The sequence below is a fragment of the Dermochelys coriacea genome, chromosome 5, assembly GCF_009764565.3.
Source record: "Dermochelys coriacea isolate rDerCor1 chromosome 5, rDerCor1.pri.v4, whole genome shotgun sequence".
Taxonomy (NCBI): Eukaryota; Metazoa; Chordata; order Testudines; family Dermochelyidae; genus Dermochelys; species Dermochelys coriacea.
In genome coordinates, this window is record NC_050072.1 from 97,895,499 (window position 1) to 97,907,655 (window position 12,157).

Sequence of the window (12,157 nt, forward strand, 5' to 3'; positions counted from 1 at the left end):
GTCCAGCCAGTCCCAACCGTAATACTTGACAGTGGCTAGCACTTGACTCCAAATCCAAACCTAGCCCAGGATCATCATTGACCCTATCCCTAACCCACCCCCAGGGCCAACAATTGGTTCCAATCTTTGTTAATAACCAGCACCAACTCTAACCCCAGCCCTGCACTACCAGCTGATTTTTCCCTGGCCCACGGCCCCATCTGGTCCCAATGCTCACCCTAGCATGGAGACTTCATCCTGTCCCAGTCATTTTCCTGAATTGAGGCCCCCATCTGACCTTATCCCTAAACTTGATTTGGGGTCCCCATGCAGATCAAAACTGAACCCTAGGTCTGAGTTTCCAAGCATAATCCTGATCCCTCTCCACACTTTTCAATTCTAACGACCTGGGGCCCACATCTTCCTGGGTCTGCCATCTGGCCATACTGTATCTCTGACCCTCATCTGCAATCTGTCCCCAATTCTGAGCCTAGTTTGGGGTCCCCTTTTGGCCCCAATACTAAACCTAGTATGTTGCCCCAACATGCCAGAAGCCTCCAATTAAGGCCCACATCTATGCCCAACCCCAACCTTAGCTCAGGGCCAGCAATGAACCTCAAATCTAAACAAATGTGGATTTTTTAAAATAATTTTTATTTTTTCATGGGAAAATGGGCTTTTTTATAAATCAAAAATGTTAATGAACAATTGTCCATTTTAATGAAAATGTTCATGGACTTATTCACAATGTTGTCATTATTTAAACATTTGTAATATATATTTTGTTCTATACCTCTCTTTGATGTTGTTAGTTAGCTTTTTTTAGAGTATAATTTTTGGAATCATGTTTTCATATTTTTGGTAACTTACTTTTATATCTTTTTTGCCTGTTCTTTTTATTTTCTTCCCTCTCCCTTTCCTTTTTTTCCATTGTTTATCTTGTAATTAAAAAGAAATTAATTAAAAAAACGTACTGGAAAATGAAAGGAGAAATGAAAAAAAGATGAAAAAAGATAACAAGAAAAAAACCAGAAAATAATAAATGGAAAGTAAAATACCACGCAACTTAAATTATGTTCACAAAATGTAATTAAAAAGGTAGAAAAAAATTGCAAAAGCAAGTTTGAAATCTCAGTTTTTCATGAAATTGTTTTAATTTTTTACTAGCTCCATTCATAATAATTTTCAAACTAATTAGCTTTGCCATTGATTGCGTTTACATTGGTTCATAACGTTTAAATACAGTATTAAACAAATATTTAATATTGTATATTGGTTTTGTCCTGCCTTTGTTATGCCTGAGTGGGGCTGTGAAAGGTGAAGGCAATATCATACTGAAGACAAAGTATGCATTGCTGCATCCACTGGTCTACTCTGTTCTCACAAGTTTCTTCTGTCAGTGTAACATCTGAGAAAGAGATCAATGAGATGAGGCATCCTACGGTACAATTTATTCTTGTCTGTGTACTTATTTGTTTCTCAGAGACTTGCCCCCTCAGCTGAAGGAGGAGATATCAATAATGATTCAGAACACCTTTAATTTTGGGCAGAAACAGTCCATTCATCTATTTCAAATGCTGATGGAGTGTATGGAGCACAGAGAATCTGTGAGTATGATGGATTGTTGGTTTGTATTATGATCTCTTTCATTTGCTATACAAGTATGATCTTTTTGTTGATTATGAAATATATTGGCCTGGGCACAGAGGCTATTATAATAATACTATCTCTGATATAAATATAGCAGGCCAAAGTTTGTCCTCAATTACCTCTGTTCAGTCTGATTTGTGTTAATGGAGGTTTCATAAGTTGTTCGTCTTCCAGATGGACTTTTCCCATCCCTTTTATGAGACCCAGGTGTTTCAACACAATTAGTCCAGTACCCTTAGGCTGGGAAGTAGCTAATTCTGGCAAAGATAGGCTGATTTAACAGGGCTGGCTAGCAAGCCCCAGGTCTCCTGGCCTTTAAAGGGGCAGGCCACCCTGTTACACATTTCCCTCCCTCCCTAAAGCTTTGCTTGGCCCCAGGGCAAGTTCTACCATTTACAGCTGTACGTCAAGCTTGGACAGGCTGTTTTCCTGGCTGCCATCCCTCCTGCTCTTCTCTTAGCTGGCTAACATCTGAGATCAATTGGTCTTTTTCTCAGCACACTTTGTCTATGTTGGAGATTTGGAGACCGAATCTTCCATGTCACATTCCAGCATCATTACTTGTAATTCCAAGCACTGTTTCCCCTCAGCTAGCTCCTTTTTCTCTTTCAGAGCCTGCTGTGTGGCTTTCTCCAAGGCAGCCAATTCCACACAGTGGTTCTCCTTCCCAGGTCAGCTCCTGCTTTATGGTTTGTGCCACAGCACTAACATAGGAAGAGTGTCTCTCTTCCAGGTCTCTTTTTAATTGATCCCTTTTCAGGAGCATCTCCTGCAACTTCTTCCACTTCCAACTTCTTCCACTATCTCTGCCATATCAGGCACTGCCATGACTTCAGAGTCTGTTGCTTCTTCAGCCTCTGTGGTTGCCCCATTATTATCACAGTGTTTCTCTGTGTTCTCAGCCCTGCACTTTTTCTCCAGAACTTGTACCTGCTGGTAAAGGGCAAAAACTTGGTTCTCCAGATTCCTCTTTGCCTGCCCCTCCTGGGTCAGTTGCTTTTCCAAACGATTCCTTTCTGCCTCTATCTGCCTTAACTGGGTCTTGAGGCTCAGCCTCTGCAGCTTTTACTCCTGCTCCCTATTCCTAGGCCCCTAATTGTCCCCTTGGTACAATCCTTCTTTCCACAGTTCAAGTACTAAGTGGGACAGAGCTTTTTAATATCTTCTGTCTCCCCACAGGAAAAACATATCACCACCCTCTTTCCTGTGCTCCACTTTTCCACACCTGAAGCACACCAGACCATTTGTCTCAGGCTGGTGCTGGGGTATTTCCAGCCACTGTTGCTTTTGTTGGCCCTCCCACAACTGCAAGAGGATTGTCTGTGTCTGCTTGTGATGTGTCACCACTCCTTTCCCTATTGCTAAAAGGAGTTCAGCATACCCCTCCATACATTGGTTTGGCAAAGTAGATGTTCCCCAGCCAAAGAAGGTGTCTGTATCTCTCTGCCCCATAATTCTTCCTTGATGGGTGGGGGTGTCATGATGGGAGGGGGTGTCAAGTTGTCATAGGCCATGACTGCCCTATAGCACCCATGATTCTGAGAATGGCGCCGCAGGCACTCCCTGACTCAATTTCCCCTCACCAGGATTTTTTTTTTTTGTCTCTTCTGGGGATTCACATGGCTAAACTCTCCTGCTGGATCACTCTCAGAGTTCAATTCCCACATGGGGTAACAAAAGTCCAAACAAACAAGAGGTTCTTCTACCCGGCTTGGGCTTCTCTTCAGCCCACCCTCCGGGCTTCTGGGCTACCTTTAAGGATATGTACATCTACACAGCAGTTAGACACCCACGCCTGGCCCATGCCAGCTGATTCGGACTTGAGGGTGTTTAATTTTGGTGTAGACACTTTGGGTAAAGCCCGAGCTCTGGGACCCTGCGAGGAGGAATAGTCCCAGAGCTTGGGCTTCAGCTCAAACCCAGACATCTACACCACAATTAAACAACCCCTTAGCCTGACCCCTGTGAGCCTGAGTCAGCTGGCATGGGCCAGCTGTGGGTTTTTAATTGCAATGTAGATGTACCCTAAGTGTCTCTTCTCTGGGAGAAAGTGCTGACTCCCAGGCTGCTTCCCTGGAGTCCTTCCAGACCCTACTTCAGGGCTTTCCACTGTGATTTCTCTCCCAAACTGAGTTTTCTCAGCCCTTTTATGAGGCCAACGTGCTTCAGGCTGTCACTTGACCCCATTTAGTTCAGCTGCCTTATGTTAGAAGGCAGCTGATTCTAGGGCAAGAGGGGCTGATTGAAGAGGGCTTGCTAGCCCCAGGGACTCTTGGCTCCTAAAGGGAAGGCTGCCCTATTACAGGGTTTCAAGATCTTCCACTGTGTGAGAAGTAAGTATGTAGGTGTCATTGTATGAATCTTAATGTCTCAGCCTTCAAGGTCATCCAAAAAGAGAGATTCAGTGTTACAGGATTAGAAATATGATGATTTGCATGTTGATTTCCTTGCATTAAGAGTCTATGTGTATGTCTACACTGTAATTAGATACCTGCCTTTGGTCCATGCCAGCTGACTCAGGCTTGTGGGGTTAGGGCTAAGGAGCTGTTTAATTGCAGTATAGATGTTAGGGCTCAGGCTGCAGCCGGAGCTCTGGGACTCTCCCCCCTTGTAGGGTCATATAGTCCGAGCTCCAGCCAAAGACCGAACTAGGGTTGCCAACTTTCTTATTGCACAAAACCAAACACCCATCCTAACCCCATTCCCGAGGCCCCGCCCCCGCTCACTACATTCTTCCTCCCTTGCTGGCTTGCTCTCCTCCACCCTCACTTACTTTCACTGGGCTGGGGCAGAGGTTTGGGGTGTGGGAGGGGGTGCAGGCTTTGGGGTGGAGCTGGGGATGAGGGGTTTGGGGTGCAGGAGAGGAATCCGGGCTGGGGGGTGGGGCAGAAGGATTTGGAGTGCAACCGGGGGGGGGGTCTGTGGGTTGAGGCAGGGGATTGGGGTGCAGGAGGGGGTGAGGGCTCTGGGATGGGACTGGGGATGAGGGGTTCAGGGTGTGGGAGGGGGTGGGGGTGCTGTCGGGGGTCTGGGCCCTAGGCTGAGGGTGCAGGCTCTGGGGTGGGGCTGGGATGAGGAGTTTGGGGTACAGGAGGGGGTTGGAGCATGGGATTACCTCGGGTGGCTCCTGGTCAGTGGCACAGTGAGGCTAAGACAGGCTCCCTGCCTGTCCTGACTCCAGTGCTATGCCCAGGAAGCGGCCAGCAGGTCTGGCGCCTAGGCAGGGGGTGGGAGCAGGAGGCTCTGTGGGTTGCTCTCATCCGCAGGCACCTCTCCTTCATACACTAGTTTGGCAAGGAACTAGCCAATGGGAGTGCAGAGCCAGTGCTTGGGGTGGGGGCAGTGCATGGAGCCCCTTGGACCCCCTGACTAGGAGCTTGACCTGCTGGCTGTTTCCGGGGTGCAGTGCAGCGCCAGGACAGGTAGGGACTAGCCTGCCTTAGCTGTGCAGCACTGCTGTGGTTGCTGGCCAATGGGCACTGCAGGGACAGTGTGTGCAACCTCCTAGCTGCCCCTATGCACAGGAGCTGGAGTGGGGACATGCTACTGCTTCCGGGAGCCACATGGAACCCCGGCATGCGCGGAGCAGGGCAAGCCTCTGACCCCGCTCCCAGGCTGGAGCTCAAGGGCCAGATTAAAATGTCTGAAGGGTCGGATGCAGCCCCCGGGCCATAGTTTGCCCACCTCTGCCCTAGCCTGAATGTCTATACCGCAAATAAACAGCCCTGTGAGCCTGAGTCAGCTGGCACAGGCTTGCCACGGATTTTTAATTGCTATGTAGACATACCCTAATGGTACATTTTCATTGCGGTGCACAAGGAGATACATTCATGTATAGATCCCCTTGTTAATGTTGCTGAGAGCTGTGAAACTTATTTCACTGCACAATAGGTCAAGAACGAACACCCGATGTTTCCCTGGAAGGGCTTGTCCACCTTCCCCCCCCAATAACATGCTTTTGCAACACTGACAGATAACCATATTTGATGCAGAATCAGAGGAGCAGCAGGACATTGATTTGGCAATCCTGACAGCACTCCTGAAAGGTACTTATCTAACAATATTGCCTATGACCTACAATTCATTGACATGCCCTTTCAAAGAAAGGAAGGAAAAGAAGCTAAAGTATGAAAGTTAATGGAGCCTTTTCTTGTTTTCTAGGTACAAATATGTCTGCATCAGATCAGCTAAATTTGGCCTTGGCATGGAATAGACTGGACATTGCCAAGAAACATATATTGGTTTGTGGACAAGACTGGAAGGTACTTTTCAATTTTATTTTCCAGCATGTGTTTTTTACAGAGAAGCTTTTTAATTCTCCTTGTGTTTTCACCTTTGCTTTGCATCTGACAGACTTTGTCTGATTAGTTACTTGGAGTTTGAGTTCACATACCTGTCTGATGGTGTAAGCATAGTTAGTATTTGGAAATGCAAAGTTTTCCTAGGGGGCATTCAACATGGAATGCTCAAACTAAGTTTTGTTCCTAACTTCTGTTGGAGGACTTGAAGCTGGGGTGTGCAGGCACGAGCCCCCCTTGCCATGCTGCAGAGGGTGACACCATTAACATTATGATTCTGTAGATTTTTACATATCAAGTGACATGTCTCTTACCCTTCTATCACTAATTTGTCTGTGGAATGAGATTTCCCTACATTATGCTCCCAGACTATTGTGTGTTCCTCATTTTCTGGGTCTCTGACTAGAGACCTTGGAGTTTGCTTTGCAGAAGTGCTGAGCACTTAGAACTGCAGTTGAAGTCAATAAGAGCTATGCTTTGAACATATGAAGTGCTAGGCATAGATTCAGAAAGGGACTTAGGCATTCAGTATTGCAACATTCAGCATTGCAATTCCTAACTTTTAGTTGTCTAGAAAATCACTGCAATCTATAAAGCCTGAATTAGGCCCCCAAGCTCCTTATACAAAGAATGGGGAGAGATAGATGCCTAAGAATGGGATCCATAAAAATTAGAATGATAGGTGGCTCCCTGCCTAAACTAACCAATAGGAGATGCCAATTATATAGGTGTGTCCTAAACCCCACCTCTCTCTTGGACTTAGGTGCCTATCTTTGTTTGGACTCCACAGTTGGGAGCCCTCTCCTGGAGTCAGGTGCTAAAGCCATTTTTTGAAAGAAGCACCTTTGATGAAGTAGATGATGGTGAGGCCTCCCTTATACCTTCAGTGGTTATAACATTCCTCCAGGATGTGGGAGAGCCTAGTTCAGTTCCTCCCCTTCCCCCTGATGGATAGGGAGAAGGGTCATCCACCTCTTAGGAGAGTGCCCTAATTACTGGGTTATAGGATATTCTGGGGTAGGTCTGTCTCTTAGTCTCTCCTGTTGAAGATGTTCTACTTTGGAACATATTTATATGTCCTTTGGGCCAAGCGAGAGCCAGCGTGTGAATGATTGGTGAACAAGTGTAAATTAGGAAGAAGAAAAAAAAAGTGAAAACTGTGCTGGTAAGAGAAGAAGGAATTTTTAAATAGAGATTGTGGAAACTTTTTGGCTTTTGTTTGTTGTTGTTCATCTCTATTTAAGTACAGTCATTAATTAACATTTTGAGTGAAGGAAACCTTTGTTAAATATTGAATATCTGCACCCCTTCAGTTAAAGCCTTAAGAGTTCACAATAAATAACTCTTAATACCCTCACTTGTTCTCCAGTAAAAACAGAGCGCTTGTCTGCACTTGAAATACTACAGTGGCATATCTGCATTGCTGTTGCATTCTCCCATCAGCATAGGCAACCTTCTTCCCTGAGAGGGAGTAACTAGGTCAATGGAAGAATTCTTCTGTTGACCTAGTGCTGTCTATACTGGGAGTTAAGTCATCTTAACTACTCTGTACAAGGTGTATGGACTTTTCAGTAATTAATTTTCTAGTGTAACATATGACCTTCCCAGGCCTGGTCTACATCCCTGATATTTCAAAATTAAAAAACAAGCAGAAAAAAATCTTCAAGAACAGCAACGTTTTCATTATACACCATAAAGAAGCAAAAGACAGGCACAAGTGCATTTTTAAAAATATCCTGTGCTGGTGACCTTTAAAAGCCACATTTTAAATTAGTGGGGCCCAAAGTCAATACACAGCTGGGAGGGTCTACATTTTTATGCAGTTATCCTGACTACAGTGTATTCAAATTGCCAGTTATGTAGGCAGCAATTTCCAAGTGATTGGTGTAGACTTTCATAGTATTTGTATGTACAAGTGAAAGTGCACACTTATGCATGGATTGTGGACCATTTGCTTTTAAAAATGTTGTCCTAAAAGTTCAATAGGAAATTATTATAATCAGCCGTAACTACATTTCTGCATAAATGTCAGCTCAGCATCAAATAGATTGTACAACAGACTGTGAAATATTTCTGAAACCAAAGTAATTTAATAACATTATGCAAACTTTGCACAGCCATAATGTGACAATGTTTTTAACGCATACTACACATCTGTTAATATTGCAGGATATTACATCCACAAAATATAAACCTGCACATTGGAAGAAGTATTTGTGTGTGCAAAATAGGTATTGGCTATTTCCCAGTTTGCACACCAAAACATGCATTTTGCACACATCGTTGCCTATTTGTATGGATGTATGCACGCAGGCATATTTTGTAGAAGCAAAGTACATATTTTTGAAATCAAAGCCTTCCATAGGCCCAATTCCTTAGCTGCTGTGCATATGGAAATTCTGTTGAGGTAAATGAAAGTCCTATGCTTGGAGCACTTTTGGAATTGGGTCCTCCATTTTAATGTAGATACTATTCTGTGTTACACAGGGTATTTTTTACCATCTTCAAATATAATTTTCAGAAAATTTATCTTATATATTCTTTCTCTTTTTTAATATAACCTTTCTTTAAATACCTTGGTCTCATATAGTTCCTCTGTTTTTTGTTATGTGGCAAATCAGAAAGTCTTTTCATTATGACAGATTAAATGCTGAAGCTGAAATGACTTAAAAACAAGGCCAGTAGGAGATGCACTGTCTAGTGCAATGTTTGTAAAGGCAAATTTGAAGAAGTCTTTGTTAAGGTTTGGTTTGTGCAGAATAATTTTCCCCACTGGATTTTTACATAGGTGCATCTTCTAACAAATTTTTATTTTCTCAGTACACATGAAATACAGGGACAAAGCATGGAGATAAATAGATCCTTAACTCTTGTTCGGAGTTTGTTTTATTTAATCCAGAATGATTTTTTTCCCAATTTTCTTTTTTTCCTCCCCTTCTCCCTCACCCTTTGAAGGCTGGCTCACTGGAACAGGCAATGCTGGATGCTTTAGTGATGGATCGGGTGGACTTTGTAAAGTTGTTAATAGAGCATGGAGTGAATCTGCACCGTTTCCTTACTATATCCCGACTGGAAGAACTCTACAATACAGTGAGTACCTGAAACCCTATTGCAAAGTAACTTCTGGCTAGATAGCTAAGTATTGGATGGATAGCCAGACAGACTAGATAAAAATGGCAGAATTGGAAGGCCTGATTCCCTGTTGATTTGCAGCTTATGCAGTCACACCAGTATTAAAGTGGGTGTAAATGCTACTATTTATATTGCAATCTGTGGAGCATAGTGTTTTATACCCTCATTGCACTGGTGTAAATATCTGAACAAGGAGAACCAAACAGACTCGCAGTTCCTGAGCTGTTCAAAAGAAGTGGCTGGTTTTATTAACTGAGGCTATGTCTACATTACACAGCTTTTAGCGACATGGCTGTGTCACTACACTTGTGCTGCGAAAAGTCATGCAGCATAGCCATTGTTTGTCAGCTCTCCTGCTGACAAGAAACTTCCAACCCAAACAAGTGGTGTTTGCGTTGTTGGCAGGAGAGTGCTCCTGCCGACAAAGTGCTGTTTACATTGGCGCTTGTTGAGGCAAAGCTTTTGTCTTTTGTGTGTGTGTGTGTGTGTGTGTTTGTGGGGTTAACACCTCTGAAAGACAAAAGTTTTGTCATTCAATTGCCAGTGTAGACATAGCCAGATACTGAATTCGGAAGCACAACCTTCTTGAAAATTTAGCTCATAGGACCTGGCTCTCTGCTGCCCTGCACCTTGCATAGCCAGTAACATCCAGGCAAAATGGGTATATAAAGTTGCCAAATCAGACTGTAAGGTGTAAGTGGCTACAGACGGTACAAGAATGTAAATATCACTGATACATGTCTCCTCTCCTGCAGCACTATCATCTTTCAATAGGAGGCCAATAAAAATGTTTAAAGTAGTGTCTCACCTAATTAATAACAACTGAGGTTGCACTTTCTAGGCCAAGACTATTTTTTGCAACTACCATAGGGAGGTTTTTTTGCAACTACCAAATGGAAGGCTCTGGCAAGAAGCTGGCCCACTTGAAATAAATTTTCATTTGTATTTGAAATCCTAAAAATATAGCCCTCAGTTTTCTATTTTGAAAATGTTCATTTACTGCACTTGTTTCAGCAGGGCAGCCTGTTATACTTCTCCTGTCAACACTAATAAAATTGATCACAAATCTGGGAGGCTGTGGGTTTTATTGAATTATATTGCAATCTATGGGCCATATTGTGACCTCCTTATTTACACTGAATAGTATGTTACTCCTGGAGTACTCCCATTGAAATCAATGAGAGTACTCTTGGAGTAAGGTATTACTTAAGATGAGTAAGTGAATTACAATATAGCCCAAAGGATTGATCTTTAGATGTCCCCTAAGATAAGCATTACCTTTGAAGAATAATTTCAAAGCCCTTTTTGCAATGACCAAATTCCACTCTCTGCCTGAGGGCAAAGCCCATTTCTCCATCTTGGACTCATGGGAATGAAAGAGGGGAAGTGAAAAACCTCCAGCCACACAATGCATGCCTTGAGTGAGAGTAATTCAGTAAAACCCACAGCTTCCCTTGCTTTGAGGACCCTGCTCCTGCTTCAGTTCTCTATGGGTTGATGCAGCTCTATGCCTGTAAAGTCTGCACCCTCTGTTCAGGGCAAAAAAAGAGACAGAATGTGCAAAGGTTCTACTCAGGAATGGGAAGTGATAGGTACTCCAAAGCCCTTTCCACATTGTGCCTGCATGGTAAAATCTATTGTAACTTGCTTTCGTTCATGTGTGAATAAAAGGTACCCAACACATTTAACAAAGGAAAACAAAATACAGCACATTTTCAATGTTACAAAAGTACTGTTGCTTGAGCTGATCAAAAATGTGAACGTGTCTGAAAAAAATTATTTGTTCCAATTTTTCCATAGAAAAAAAGGAATGGGGGAAGAAAGATCCCCCACCAATTAAAATCTGAATGGAAAAAAATTGAAAGTAAAAATATTAACAAAAAAATCAAGAAATTGAGAACAAATTACATTTTTCATTGTTGAAGAAAGGCCATTGTTCCTCAGAAAGTTCTAAATGCAATATTTTGATCGGCTGTAATTATGATGTTAAGATTTTGAGGCAGGGGATAATTGGTTCTAGTGTACCAGCCTTTCGCTTCTGGACAGCTTGTTTCAAACTGAATTTCATGAGAAATGAATTTAGATTTTAACCTGGGCTGGTGTACGTTTCGCACATTCAAAATTGTCATACATTTTAGCAAAGGAGACAATTAGTCTCTTCTTAGGAGAGGCCCAGGACTGTGATAATAGTGTGCTGGCTGCAGATTTGGATTGAAGGCCATTTGTAGAACTACAGGAAGCTTGAATAACTACTGATTATCCTGTGGATCTCTCAACATTTTGCTTGCACAGATTTTGAAATTAATGCATAAACATGCACATTTGTTTAATTTCTTTTTCTTTTGATTAACATTACAGAAACAAGGACCAACAAATCTACTTTTGCATCATCTTGTTCGAGATGTAAAACAGGTAATCTAAATCTGAAAGTCTGGGAATATAAGAATGTAACTTAATATACCAGGATCTAGTGACACAAATTGCTATCAGATAGTATTGTAGAAAATTTAGAATTAGAAATGATGGTTTCGTGTTTATTTTTATATCTACTGAATGAATTGTCTCTAGCCCATTAATTCCCCAAAGCTATGGAATGCTCTCCAGGGTTCTATACCTTAATGTATTGGCTTACACTCACAACTGTTCAAACTCCCTTTATCTTACATTACAAAAGTACCATTATTAAATAAATCAAGGATTTGGGGAACCATTACAGTAACCCTGCCACAGTTCATCGTTTTAACCATTTTTTTTTCAGTCAAAAGAATTGCCTTGCTCAACAGTGACAGCAAAATATTCTGACAGGTGCAACACTCTTTCGTACACTCTAGGAGAACAGAAGTTGGCAGTGAATAATTACTGCTTGGAGAGGAATTAGTAATTTATAATCTGTTTCAAACTTTTGTTATCTCTTGTATCTTGTGACATTGCTAATATAGGAAGCGTTGAGGCTGTTGTTTTTTGTGTCTGATGTCAAGTGCAAGAGATGGCCAGCTCTAAGACTGGATTAATTTCACCATGTCTGCCAAGTATATGCATCATAGGATAAAATGCATTCTTCTGTTGACCTAACCACATCTACACTGGGGATTAGATTA

At 42.5% G+C, this 12,157-nt stretch overlaps 1 protein-coding gene across 1 annotated transcript in view; it reads left to right on the top strand.

Annotated features, from left to right (window-relative positions):
• TRPM6 (transient receptor potential cation channel subfamily M member 6) overlaps positions 1 to 12,157 on the top strand; it is a 134,632-nt gene that overhangs the window by 59,299 nt on the left and 63,176 nt on the right. Inside the window, exons 9-13 of the mRNA XM_043515092.1 lie at positions 1,463 to 1,586; positions 5,603 to 5,675; positions 5,791 to 5,891; positions 8,883 to 9,017; positions 11,418 to 11,471. Coding sequence (XP_043371027.1) covers positions 1,463 to 1,586; positions 5,603 to 5,675; positions 5,791 to 5,891; positions 8,883 to 9,017; positions 11,418 to 11,471 — 487 coding nt within the window. The remainder of the gene's footprint in view (positions 1 to 1,462; positions 1,587 to 5,602; positions 5,676 to 5,790; positions 5,892 to 8,882; positions 9,018 to 11,417; positions 11,472 to 12,157) is intronic.